This window comes from Pristis pectinata, chromosome 8 (genome assembly GCF_009764475.1).
Source record: "Pristis pectinata isolate sPriPec2 chromosome 8, sPriPec2.1.pri, whole genome shotgun sequence".
NCBI lineage: Eukaryota > Metazoa > Chordata > Chondrichthyes > Rhinopristiformes > Pristidae > Pristis > Pristis pectinata.
In genome coordinates, this window is record NC_067412.1 from 41,961,624 (window position 1) to 41,976,078 (window position 14,455).

General features: G+C 40.7%; 1 protein-coding gene across 4 annotated transcripts in view; it reads right to left on the bottom strand.

Moving 5' to 3' along the window:
* The window catches only part of mad1l1 (mitotic arrest deficient 1 like 1), an 826,601-nt gene that overhangs the window by 469,358 nt on the left and 342,788 nt on the right, over positions 1 to 14,455 (bottom strand). For all 4 annotated transcript variants that reach the window (XM_052022015.1, XM_052022017.1, XM_052022016.1 and 1 more), the window contains one exon: positions 845 to 927. In XM_052022015.1, the coding sequence (XP_051877975.1) occupies positions 845 to 927 (83 nt within the window). The remainder of the gene's footprint in view (positions 1 to 844; positions 928 to 14,455) is intronic.

Consider the following 14,455-nt stretch of genomic DNA (forward strand, 5'->3'; position numbering starts at 1 on the left):
ATGAAGGAGAGATTAAATTTGGGGCATGATTAAGTTGTCAGATAGGGAAATTTGATATATTCAAGGGTTGCAGTGATGGAGGAGATATTGGGAAAATTACTCTGTGGGGGTGGGGGGGAGTTTGTAGACAAGGATGAGGATTTTAGAATCCATGTGCTGCTTAATCAGGAATCAATGCATGTTAGCAGGCACAGGGACAATGGGTGCACACAAAGTTGAGGCTTAGAAAAACACAGCCTTATAGAGGGTAAAATGAGGGACAATGGTTGGAGTGGTTTGGAATTTTCAAGTCAAAAAGTAATAAATATACGTACAAAGGAGGGTTTTATCAGCAAATGAGCCAAGTCAAGGCTGGTCATGCAATGCTGCATATTTGGGAACATGCTTTCTTATTTGATGGTATGGAGATAGGTGCTCCAAAGGTCATCTAAAGGTCAGATGTTACCCCAAGGTTGTGAATAGACTTGTTTAGTTTCAGACCTTTGCCATGAGACGTGTTGAGTCAGTGGCTAGTGAATAGAGTCCGCAATAAGGATTAACGACAATGGCTTTGGTCTTTCCAGTATTTACTTGGAGAAGATTTCCGCTCATCCGATAGGAGACATTGGACAAACAATCTATCAATTTGAAAACAGAAAGGATCAGAAGAACTGGGTGGGGTAGAAAGTGAAGTGGGAAAATGGCAAGTTATCATGATGTTACATAATATCCATATATATTTCCACATCTTTGTTAAAAGTCACAGCTGGCTATCAAACAGCGACTATCTTTACAACAACAAACCAAACTGTAATTAGAAAGATCATCTTCCTTTTCTATTATGGATGCCGTCCTGTTCTCCTACCTCAGCACATTCCCCTCATCATTGGTGATACTCTTGTCAGTTAAAGCAAGCTGGCTCTGAAGAGCACTCAATTCTGCTTCAAGCTGTGAAAATAAACATAAGTATATGTCAATTTATTTTTCCAGATGGAATGTTGTAGCCAGCACACCAACAAAAAGACCATCACTGTTCTGCATATTGTCAAGTAGAGAAATAACAGTGCTGCAAATCAACCACTTCCCGATCTATGATTATGTACAAAGTCCTTAATAACTAACGGAAGCAGCACATTGCAACATGTGGTGTTGTCAGCTTGGGGTCTCCAAACACACACACCCAGCAAAATGCTGAATTTGAAATATAGGCTTTGCTGTGAATTTGCATTAAACATTGAAAAGCACAAGACTTTACTGATGGAGAAAAGACTGTGAGAAGACAAGAACATTATATGTAAGGTCTAAAGACGATTTGAAGAAGCTATCAATAACTGCTCTTTATAACTCTTAACATATTAAAATCTATTAAATTGTGCATTCATTTATTTTTTGCTTTATTAATACAAAGAGAATTCTTGCTAAACAGAGCAAAATGTGAAAATGTATTTTTATTTAATGCTGAATGCAGTTTGTAATTAATCACCATCACTCCTTCCAGCAAATTGCACTTTAAGGAAAGCACATTTCTACTGTGATTTTTCCTATAATTTATGAAATGTAGACTGCAAAATACACTTACGTATGTTTTCCATGTCTGTATCTCTGTGAAACTTGTAGAGCAATAAAACCATATAACAGTCATGAGATGAGAAAGTAATTTCTACAATGTATCAACACTACTGTGTAAAGCATGTGTGGCTATTTGCATCCAAAACAATTAATGTGATGGAAGACTCCACCTTCCCTGCATTAAGATTAGGACTGTAAAGAAGTCAAGAATAACTAAAAATGTAAAAGATTGACTCTCAGAAGTGACTGGATTGGGATTTTTTATCCATGGGAACTAAATCTATGAACTAGGATTTCTTCTTGTTTTAGAACAGATACGTAAAACAGGTTCAGTGAATTGAGTGCAGATGGTGCCACCTCCTGCTCAGAAATGTGGCCAGTTGGAAAAATTTTCAGTGCTACTTAAATCAAGCAGCTGTGTTTACTCAATAATTAAAAGGAACCAAAATTTGGGGAAAAAACCTACTGCGTTGGCATTACAACTTCTTGTTATAAGGATACTACTTCATCTAAAACAAATGCCCAGAAAATTTTCTGTGGCCAGTACATCAATAGAACTTGATTTCAGAAGCTGAGTGCATCACATTCCAGCTATAGTACATTCAGCATTTCCAACAAAAGATGAATTTATAGGTATTTGAATTTTATCAATAACACTTCAAAAAAGGTGTAAATTCTAAACAAAGACAACATTTTTAGCTTCAAAACATCTTCATTATAATGCAAAGTCCAGAAAATCATGATGAATCTTCACAGCATTGTGCGTTTTATTCTTACCACATTACCAACACACAGATATTCTGTTCCAATAACTGAAGGTTTACTTTATGTCCCAGTCCACAAATTGGGATGAAGTTCACCACATCAATCTCTCCCTTTCACTATCCTGAATTTAGAAGGCCAGACTTTTTATATTCACTTGATACTTTTGTCTTGAACACCCACATTAAGCAAGACACATGCTTACTCTCTGCTCTTTGCCACAGATTGACTGTGTACACTAACTCAAATTTAATGCAGAAAATCAGAATGATTAAGTGGTATCTATGCTGTCCCACACTATTCTTTTCTAGGTGAAGTCGCAATACTTGGTACAAGGAAAGCACTCCACACAAAAATAGCACATTGAAAGGACTTCCTCAAGGAACGTTGCTACTTCAGGATCATTAAAGTGGTTTTGATTTTATTATTATAAAACAGATAGAGGCCCAATCATATTTTTACATGTATCAATATTTACAGTATTTACGTCTTTGTGACAACTGAGGTGCTATTTTAACCCAAGCAATTTCAATGCAATTGGGCTTGCTTAAAAATTGATATACTCAACATTATAATAACTAAATTAAAACATGTATGATTTGCAATTGCCCAATGGTGTAACTTATTAGTTTTTCTATAACATCAGAAAATGGTAATTTGTCAACAGTTCAAAAACATTTTCCTTCAAGTTGAAAAAAAACTTCAGAAGTCAGATATACAACCTTAAACTATTGATCCACTTAAACAGATTCAATGCCTGGTAAAGTAGCAGCCTAACATATGTACCAAGGCTTGACATCACAAGACAGGAGTCAGCGACATAAATGACAAGCAATGAATCATATCTCAGTGTCAGCCATGATGTTTCATTTATATTATGTATGCAGGTTTATTAAAATCATGTAGAAGGCATGCAATTGTTATCCACAAGATTTACTTCACATCTCCTAATGTTCAGCTTCATTTAATATCAACATTTAACACAAAATACCTATGTAACCATTTAAAATATTGAGAAAACATACAAGAAAGGGAATTAAGTGTATCCAAACAGTAAAGTAGTGTGGGGAAAGGAAGGAAGCTAAAGGGTGCTGGAGTAGAGAACAGGGCAGTGGGATGGGAGCAAGGAGATGAGACAGGGGCATGAGGGGGTGGGTGAGCTGGGAAAAGCAGGAAGCAGGGAATGCAGGGTATGGGATGAAGCGAGAGGGCAGAAAAAGAAGCAGTGAGAGGGGTGGAGCAAGAGGGTCAGGGAGGTGAAGGAGAGAGGTAAGGCATGAGGGAAGGGGCAAGAGAACGTGAGAGGGGCACAGGGTGGGGGGCAATTGAAATGTTGAGGGGAAGATGTATTATGGAGAGAAGATGCTGGGGAGGGAGAGTGATCAGAAGAGGGAGGAGTGATTGGGGAAGGGAGCGTGATTGGGGAGGGATGGATGGAGGAACGAGGAGGCAAGCAGGGGCAAGGGGAGGCACAGGGTGAAATGAGACGGTGGGGGGCGAATAGGGAGAGAAGAGTTGGGGGTGGTGGAGGTGTTCCGTGGAATTTATACATATTAGAGAGACACCACTGACAATCAGTGAAAGATATACTTTATTTGAACTCTAAGTTGCAAGGACAAAGTGGAAGCTGGGGTGTGATGGGCAGGGAGGGGCAGCTGGGGCTGGGTTGACAAGAAGGAAAGAAAAAAGATGAGCAGAGGAGGATGAGCGAGACAAAGGAAGCACACAACTTTGAAGCAAACTTCCGGCTTATTTTTTTCCTGACCTTTGCAAGGCATCAAGGACTTACATTCAGCAGCTTTTTATAATGCAAAACACTTGGCTTAAGTGTGTGCTTATTACAGCAATTAAAAGAGTTAAGACATAGATTTGACTCAGCAGCAGAATAATATGCTGTGCTTAAATATTATAGTCCTCCTTGCTGCAGGAAATAGAATGTTCCAAGTTACTGCAGGCAGCTCACCAAGATAGATCACAGTATCAAACAGAGAGGAAAATCAACACCTTACAGAATGATAAATGTAGAGTTTTCCATTCACTATTTATTTGTAGTATTAAAAACAAAACATACTGCCTATACCAGGGTCACCTGACATGCTCACTATTTCCAGCATTTTCTATTCTTATTTCAAATTTCTAGCAGCACAACATTGTTTTTGCATATATATTTGCAGCATCTCTATTTTGAAGAAGATAAAACTTAATAATGGTGGAAAGAAACTATAATATTGATCTAGTGAGCTACATCTTGGAAGCAATAACTTTAAAGTGGAATTCCAATAAAAATTTCAATGAACTACAGTAGCAGGGCTTGCAATTAACACACATCACTTCCTTTTTAAATTCAATGAAATTAAAGTCCACATCAATGCAGAATGAGTTACAAGACATTAGTTGGAACTGCTGGAGTATTTACGTCAAACAACATTTCTTACAAGATAAGCACTTGTCTTTAATATTAAGTGACAGAACTATTCACTCACACAAGATCACATTTTCAGCAACGATTACTACCTGGGCTTGAGAGTCATGATTAATAAACCAAACAAGCTTTGCTCTCAGACAGGTAACCACCTGAAGAATAGCGTGCCAGTATGCATGCCCACTCTAGTTTAATGGAACAATACATTAGAACATAGAAAAGTACAGCACAGGAACAGGCCTTTCAGCCCACAATGTCTGTGCCAACTATGATGCTAATTTAAACTAATCCCATCTGCCTGCATATGGTTTATATCCATCCATTTCCTGCCGATTCATATGTCTGTCTAAATGGCTCTTAACCACTGCTATCCTATCTACTTCCATCGCCTTCCCCGGCAACACATTCCAGGCATCTACCACATTCTGTATAAAAAATCTTACCTTGCAAATCTCCTTTAAACTCTCCCTTTCTCACCTTAAAGCTATGCCCTCTAGTTTTTGACACTTCCACTCTGTGAATAAGACCCTATGTATCCCTTTTTAAGGCTCTAATAATTTTCTACACTTCTATCAGGTCACCCCCTCATCCTCCGACACTCCAGAGAAAGCAATTCAAACTTGTCCAGTCTTTCCTTTTAGATAATACACTCTCATCCAGACAACATCCTGGTGAACCTCTTCTGCGCCCTCTCCAAAGCCTCCACATCCTTCCTGTAATGCGATGACCAGAACTGCACACAATTCTCCAAATGTGGCCTAACCAAAGCTTTATACAGCTGCAGCATGACTTCCCAACTTTTATACTCAATATCGTGACCAATAAAGACAAGTATGCCATATACCTTCTTTACCACCTTATCTACTTCTGTTGCCATGTTCAGGGAGCTATGCACTTGCATCCCAAAATCCCTCTCTGCCATTTACTGTACACTTTCCTCTTACATTTGACTTCCCAAAGTACAACACCTCACACTTGTCCAGATTAAATTCCATATGCCATTTCTCTACCTACATTTCCAACCAGTCCATATCCTCCTGAATCCTTTGACAACCTTCTTCACTATCTACAACTCTGCCGATTTTTGTCCACCTATATTCTGCCCACCTATATTTTCGCCCAAATCATTTATATATATCACAAACAACAGAGGTCCCAGCACTGATCTTTGCAGAACACCACTGGTCACAGACCTCCATTCAGAATAACATCCCTCACCACTACCCTTTTTTCTATGGTCAAGCTAATTTTGAATCCAATCTACCAAGTCTTCATGGATCCCTTGTGCCTTAATATTCTGGATCAGCGTACCACGAAGAACCTTGTCGAATGCCTTACTGAAGTCCATGTATAAAACATCCACTGCCCTACCTTCATCAATCACCTTCATCACCTCAAATACTCAATTGTTTGTAAGAGATGATCTCCCCACCCAAAGCCATGCTGACCAAAACTAATAAGTCTATGCAATTCCAAATGTAAGTAGATCCTATCCCTAAGAATCTTCTCCAATATATTCTCTACAAGTGATGTAAAGTTCACTAGTCTATAATTTGCTGGTTTGTCTCTATTGCCTTTCTTAAACAAAGGAACAACATTGGCTATTCTCCAGTCCTCTGGCACCTCGACTGACTAAAGAGGATAACGAGATCTCTCTCGAGGCCCTAACAATTTTCTCTGTTGCCCCTCTCAATCACCTGGGATAGATCCGATTAGGCCCTGGGGACTTATCCACTTTAATGTTCTTCAAGAGGAACAACACCTCCTCCTTCTTATCAACGTGCCCTAGAATATCAGCATACCCTTCCCTTGATCTCGCCATCCTCCATGTCCTTCTCCTTGGTGAATACCAATGCAAAGTACTCATTTAGTATCTCCTCCACTGCCGGGTCAAGTCTAGATGCAGATTAGAGGAACAACACCTAATATTACACCTTGGTAGTCTCCAACCTGACAGTATGAACATCAAAGAACAACACCTAATATTACACCTTGGTAGTCTCCAACCTGACAGTATGAACATCAAATTCTCTAACTTCTGGTAACTGCTCTTCTCTGCCCTCCCCCACACCTACTTTTTTTTCTCCTGATCCTACTGGCCCCCATCATCCTATTTATTTCCCCTCCCCTCTCCATCTGTCTATCACCCACACATTCCTCCCACTGGTTCCCCTCCCAACATCCTTCCCTTTATTCCATGTTCCACTGTCCCCTTCTATCAGAATAATCTTCTTCAGCCATTTGTCACTTCCTCCTATCGCCTCCAGCTTCTTACATCATTCCCACTCTCCTCCCTCCCTCACCTGCCAGCTCTTGTTCCACCCCTTCCCCCCAACTTTTTATACTGGCTACCTCCCCTCTTTCTTTCCAGTCCTGATGAAGGGTCTCAACCCGAAATGTCAACTGCCCACCTCCCTCCATAGATGCTGTCTGATCTGCTGATTTCCTCCAGCTCCTTTGTGCGTTGCTCCAGATCCCAGCATCTGCGGTCTCGTGTCTTAATTTAGTATCTCGCCCACTTCCTCAGGCTCTAAGCATAAATTCCCTCCTTTGTTCTTGAGTGGTCCAATCCTCTCCCTACTGGCCCTGCTGTTTTAATGTATGTACAAAATGCCTTGGAATTCTCTTTAATCCCACTCGCCAAGGACATTTTCATGGCTCCTTTCAGCCCTCCTAATTCCCTGCTTAAGTTCTTTCCTGCTTCCTTTACATTCCCCAATGGCCCTGTCTGATTTCAGTTTCCTAAGCCTTACATATGCTTCTTTTCCTCTTTGACTAAACTTATAATATCGCTTGCCATCCAAGTTTCCCAAACCTTGCTATCCTTGTCTTTCTTCTTCACAAGAATTGAATACAGGTCCTGAATTCTGACCAGCTGGCTTTTAAACAACTCTCACGTCAGATAGGGAACTTAAGCCAATAACAGTTACTCCCAATCTAGTCTCACCAGCTCCTGCCTAATACTGTTGCAATTAGCATTTTCCTAAATTAGCACTTTCCCCCAAGACCAGTCTTATCCTTATGGATACCTTATAACTTAAGTAGTTATGATCATTGTTCCCAAAATGCTGTCCCACTAAAACTCTGATCACCTTTCCAGGCTTACTTCCCAATACAAGGTCTAATTTGGTCCCTTCCCCGGTGGACAATATACAATCAGAGACCCTCCTGGCTGCACCTAACAAACTCTACCCCATCTAAGCCTCTGGCACTAAGGGAATCCCAAACTACAACTAACCTGTTGCTTTTACATCTTTCCATTATCAGCCTGCATATCCATTCCTCAAGGGTGCTAGAAGATTAAGATCTTAAACCTAGCACAAAACTTATGGTCTACTGGGCAATAGTGATCCCTGCTCCCCAGGTTACAGATAACCTGGCCAACGGAAATCTGACTTTGAACAAATTCTCCCATACACTTTTAATCATTTTCAAGGTAATAATATCAACATGTTTTGTGGTATTTATTAATAACTGAATACAGTATATATTCTATTAGTTTAATTATGGGTAGCGTTAGGGTGAATAGTCAATGAAATGGAATTAGGGCAAGTGTAAGTACAGCGATACAATATGGATAGCTATAGAAAACAGACTTTTCTGATTTATGGAGAAATCGTCTAATAGACAATTCTTTGGAACAGAACCCATATGTAACCCAAGGACTGCCTGTATAGCAAGCACCTCAAGGTAGGAGATCGATACCACCATGGATACTTCTGCAAAGTCCTCCAAATTCCCAGGAAGGATAAATGAGAAAACATCAGTGTCTTCTCCCAGGCTAACATCCTCAGCATTGAGGCAATATTTATATTTAGTCAGGTCTGTGGAACAGGGCACACCGTTCATTTGCCTGACATTGGACTCTCAAAAGACAGACTCTATTCTGAGCTTCGTTATGGGAAGAGATCACCAGACAAAAAAAAAATTCAAGGATGTGCTCAAAGCCCCCTGAAAAAAATGCAACATTCCTATTGTCTCTTTGGAATCCCTGACCTATGACTGCTCAAAGTGCAGGAGGAGTATTCAGAATGGTATTGAGAGCCATGAGGCCATGCATAGGAACACAGAGAAGCCCTGAGTAAATAGCAGAACAATCACACCACCTCCCAAACTACCCTGACATTCATTCATTCAGGCTACTCCTGTCACATCTGAGGAAGGGTCTGTGGATCTCCTCAGTCCATCAATCGCTCCTGAATCCTTTCTTGCCACTTCCCTTCTCCTCTCTATGCTGGCCATTTCGCCTCTCCACCCTCAGTCCTGATGCAGGGTTTCAACCCGAAATGTCAACAATTTCTTTCCTCCCACAGATGCTGCTCGACCCACTGAGTTCCTCCAGCAGATCGTTTGCTGCTGTGGATCCCATGTTGTCCATATCAATCAGCTCAGAACACACAAAATGGAAGTGGAAGCAAGTCAACCTCAATCCCAAGAGACTGCCTAAGACTATACGACACAAGTTATGGACCATGGATTCAAACCATGAATTCAAAGCCTGGACTGTGATTAACCCACCTAGGATGGTCCAGTTCATGTTACTGCCCTTGCTCATCAATGCAAGTTATTGTTGAGAGAGAAATTAATCAGGAATCCTGCTCCTGATTTGTTTGTTGGTTGGTTGGTTGGTAGGTAGGTAGGTAGCATGAAACACCTGCATGGATATCTGTTGCGGGCAGACTTAAGCCTGGTTCTCATTCTTTCTGCAACTAAAAAGCAATAGTCAATCACGATAAATGGGAAGGCAAACAATGTACTAAAGATCTGCCACTGTCCTCTGGAACTGTCCCCTGGAACTGTCCCTGGCAAGAATCAGCATATTGAGAAAAACTAGAAACAAGAAGAAATGGCAAAAACAGAGAATTACTAACCCCTTATTTTCAATAACTCATTCTTTCTTTCTGTATGCATCAGATCTAGCCACTTCTGCTGGTCATCCATCTGCGATTTTGGCTCAGTTTTTCTCTTCCTATTTGTAAAGCCTGGCCTGCTGGACATGTCCCACTATCCTGCTAATAGCAACACAACACAGACGAGGAAGCAGGATCTGATTCTGCCACATCATCCCATTTGTTTTTGCCCAATCCAGGACTTTCCTTCGTCCTATCCATCTCTACTACTGAAAACAACTTTATTTGTCTCTTTCCCAGTCCAGACCTGAAATGTTAGCTCTGCTCTTTCCACTGATGCTGCCTAATCTGCTGAGTGTTTTCAGCTTTCTCAGAGTACAGGAAGCATTTTCAAGTTGCTGGCATTGATGGCCAGTGATACTGCTTCCTAAAACAACAAAGCTCAAGCATATGATAAAACAAAGTGCCAACCCAGTTCCCTGTGGTACAAATGATTCAGTATCAAATATTACAGGAGACAGTTATTTCAAAGGAAAAGGATGCCTTTCATCAAGCTGACAGGCTCTAATTCATAAGAGTTAAGGGAACCAATTTAAATATTATTACACAGGGATAGGGGTTAATTTGCATTTTTCACTTCTTTATCAATTACACAAAAATGCATCAGACAGAATTTTATCTTGGAAAGGCTAAGAAATTAAGAAATTTTTAAAAAGTAATACATATAATGAAGATAAATATGAAACCATTTATCGCAATGCGAACAACAAAACTGAATTTTGTACGCTCTACTGAAATTAATAGAAGTGCCACACTACTGTCAGACAATATTATAGGACACAGACTTAGTTCCTAGCCAAAATAAAATTTGTGACAAGGATGTGACTGTTTGCATCTGTCCCATTCATATGATCACAAGTTTTTCCTCAGGGAAACACCAGGCAGGGTTCCTGCCTCCATTGTTATTCAGTAACATCTGCCTGAAGTGCACGTGTGGACACCAGATATGCAACAGTTTGAGCTCTGCTTCAATGCTTTCTGTGATCAGTCAAGGGGAATAGAAATCAGGCATCCTACTTGTGGATGTGCTCCCTAAGAATAACTTCATGACAAGAGAAGGAACAACGAGAAACAGCACAATGCTTTCTGTACTCTGTCCCTCATTCTAATCAGAAAGCCATATCCCCAGTAATTTCATCTGCATGATGTACTTTCATGTAAAACCACCTGCATTGAATTTCTGATATTTTTTCAAATAAAATTTGGCAGTCAAGAAGAAAGCCTACTTCTAAGAAATTCCCAAAAATGCCAATTAACTTTTGGCTTTCCATCTGCTGAGTAATAAGGAACAGATTCGGCCCATCAAGTCTGCTCCGCCATTCAATCATGGCTGATTTAATTTCCTCAACCCCATTCTCCCACCTTTTCCCTGTAACCCTTAACCCCCTTACTTATCAAGAACCCATCAATTTCAGCCTTAAATACACCTAATGCCTTGGCCTTCACACCCTCTGTAGCAACAAGTTCCACAGATTCAACACCCTCTGGCTGAAGAAATGCCTCCTCATCTGAGTTCTAAGCTTTCCTTTATTCTGAGGCTATGGCCTTAGATCCTAGACTCTCCTACTAATGCAAACTATCTTGCTACATCCACTCTATCTAGACCTCTAGGCCTTTCAGTATCCGGTAGGTGTCAATGAGATCCCCCCTCATCCTGCTGAACTCCATCGGGTACAGGCTCAGAGCCATCAAACTCTCCTCATGTATTTGGACATTTATTCCTGGGATCATTCTTGTGAACCTCCTGTGGACCAGGGCCAGCACATCTTTCCTTAGATACGGGGCCCAAAATTGCTCACAATATTCCAAATGCAGTCAAACCAATGTCTTATAAAGCCTCAGCAGTACATCCTTATCATACAGTCATAAAGTCATATAGTCTCGTCTCCAATAGTTCCTAAAGCATGAGATCATGACTCTCAGACTAGAAAGAGTGGAGTTCAGGCTTCTCTCATCAGGATTACAGCTGATAGTGTAATTTAAATAAAACAAGGAATCTGAATAAGCATTGGAAGGGAGGAAGGAACTCAAGAAAATTTCAACCACCAGGAAGTGGCACGAAGCAAACTGTTTTATCTGTAGACTGACAAGTCTCCAGGTCCTGATGGAGTTCATCCCAGAGTCTTAAAAGAAGTGGCTGTTGAGATGGTTGATGCATTGATTTTAATTTTCCAAAATTCCATGCATCTGGGGAAGATTCCATTTAGATTAGGGAAAATAACAAATGTAACTATTTTATTCAAAAAGGAGACAGAATGGAGAAAACTTCAGGCCCATTAGCTTAACATCCGTCATGGGAAAAATGTCAGAAGCCATCATTCAAGAATTTAAAATGCCATGGGTGATGTACCGCAGGAATCAAGAGATAGATAGATAGATAGCTAGCTAGCTAGCTAGCTAGAGATATGATGGAGGCACCTAAAGTAAGGTTGCTAAATTTGCTGATAACACAAATATGAGTAGGTAAGTTAATTTGTGGGATGGACTTAATTTGGCTATAAATGGATATGGATGGATTTACCTAGCAAATCAAGTATCATGTGGGGAAAATGTGAAATTTTCTCTTTTGGCAGGAAAAATTAATACGCATATTATCTTAGTAAGAGAGATTGAAAAGCTCCGAGATGCAGAAGGATTGACGCATCCCAGGGCATGATTCGTAAAAGGTTAAGATACAGGTTCAGCAATTAATTAGGAAAACTAGCATAATGTTTTTGCTCACTGTGAGGGGAATACTGATGTTTAGAAGAGTGACCATAAATTTGATTGAAAAATACAAGATTCTGAGGGGTCTTGAGAGGGTGGATATGGAGAGGATGTTTCCTCTTGTAGAGGAATCTAAAACCGGGTCAATGTTTTAAAATAAGGAGTCATCCATTTACAACAGAGGTGAGATAAACTTTTTCGCTCAGTGGATTGAGAGTCTTTGGAACTCTTTTCTTCAAAGGGTGTTGGAAGTAGAGCCTTTGAATATTTTTAAGGCAGAGGTAGATTGATAAAGCAGGGGGTGAAAGATCTTAGTGGGTGGACAGCAATATAGGTTTAAGGTTGCAGTCAGGTCAACTATCATCTTATTAAATGCTGGAGCAGGCTTAGAGGCACCTGCTCCAAATTCGTATGTTTGTAGGTATCTTGGCAAATTTGTTGTGCGACACTTGTGTCTCATCAATTTGGTTTTATTTTTAAAGAATGATTGTTGAGAATTTTAATTCCTGAACTTTAAAGTATTGTCAATGTAAACACAAAATTGACATAAAAACTTGCATTCAACTTTACGAAAATTTGTTGAATTAGTACTTCTAAATCTTGAAAGGCACCAAAAAACTGCAGGTGGACCCAAAGAATGCTTTTTATACTCTTTCACCATACTTACATAAGCAATTTTTTTTTATTCATTCTCTAATCACAACATATCTGATGTAATCTTTCATTACTTCAGAAACTGCCAGCCATCAAGCACAGGAGCAGACCATCAGTAATTAAAATGCCTAACTAATCTCTTCTGCCTGCACATGGTCCATATCCCTCCATTCTCTGCAATATTCATGTGCCTATCTAAAAGCCTCTTAAACACCTCTATTGTATTTGCCTCCAACATCACCACTGGCAACACATTTCAGGCACCCACCATTCTTTGTGCAAAAGAACTTGCCCTGCATACCTCCTTTGAACTTACTCCCTCTCAGCTTAAATGGATGCCCTCCAGTAATAGCATTAGCTGTTGTGTTCAGCATTCAGTGTCAAACACTGTAGTTCAAGATGAATTGGTGGTCAGATGCCAATAATCAGATTGCCTGCTCTGCTGCTGAACTCACTACTGAGTCCAGCAGCAGAGCACTGAGAGCTAGAGGAGAGGAAAATGATGCACTTCACATCGATCCCTTCACCTTTACACCAGGGAGAGTCAGCAAAGGAATAGGGTCACAGACCATGTAAAAAAACTGAGCTCAGCTAACTGGACAAAGGCTGTCAGGGTATTTGACAGCAGGGTCTCAGTGGTGCAGTAAATGAGCTTATTCGTCACTTCTAGCCTGCTCCATTTCACAACGTGCCTCTACATAGAACATAACAGCACAGTACAGGCCCTTTGGCCCACAATGCTGTGCCAACATTTTATCCTGCTCTAAGATCTATCTAACCCTTCCCTCCCACATAGACACATGAATGATAAAGAAATGGGGGGCTATCTAAGAGTGTCTTAAATGTCCCTCATGTATCTGCCTCCACAACCTCTGCTGGCAGTGCGTTCCATGCACCCACCACTCTCTGTGTAAAAAACTTACCCCTGACATCCCCCTTATATCTTCCTCCAATCACCTCAAAATTACGTCCCCTCATGTTAACCACTGTTGCCCTGGGAAAAAGTCTCTGACAGTCCACTCGATCTATGCCGCTTATCATCTTGAACACCCCTATCAAGTCACCTCTCATTCCTCTCTCCAAAGAGAAACGCCCTTGCTCACTCAACCTATCCTCATAAGACCTGCGCTCCAATCCAGGCAGCAGCCTGGTAAATCTTCTCTGCACCCTCTCTGAAGCTTCCACATCCTTCCTATAATGAAGCAACCAGAACCGAACACAATACTCCAAGTGTGGTCTAACCAGAGTTCTACAGAGCTGCAACAACACCTCGCAGCTCTTGAACTCAGTACCCTGACTAATGAAGGCCAACAAACCATACGCCTTCTTAACAACCCTATCGACCTGTGCGGCAACCTTGAGGGATCTATGGACGTGGACCCCAAGATCCCTGTTCCTCCACACTGCTAAGGGTCCTGCCATTAACCTTGTATTCTTCCTTCAAATTCGATCT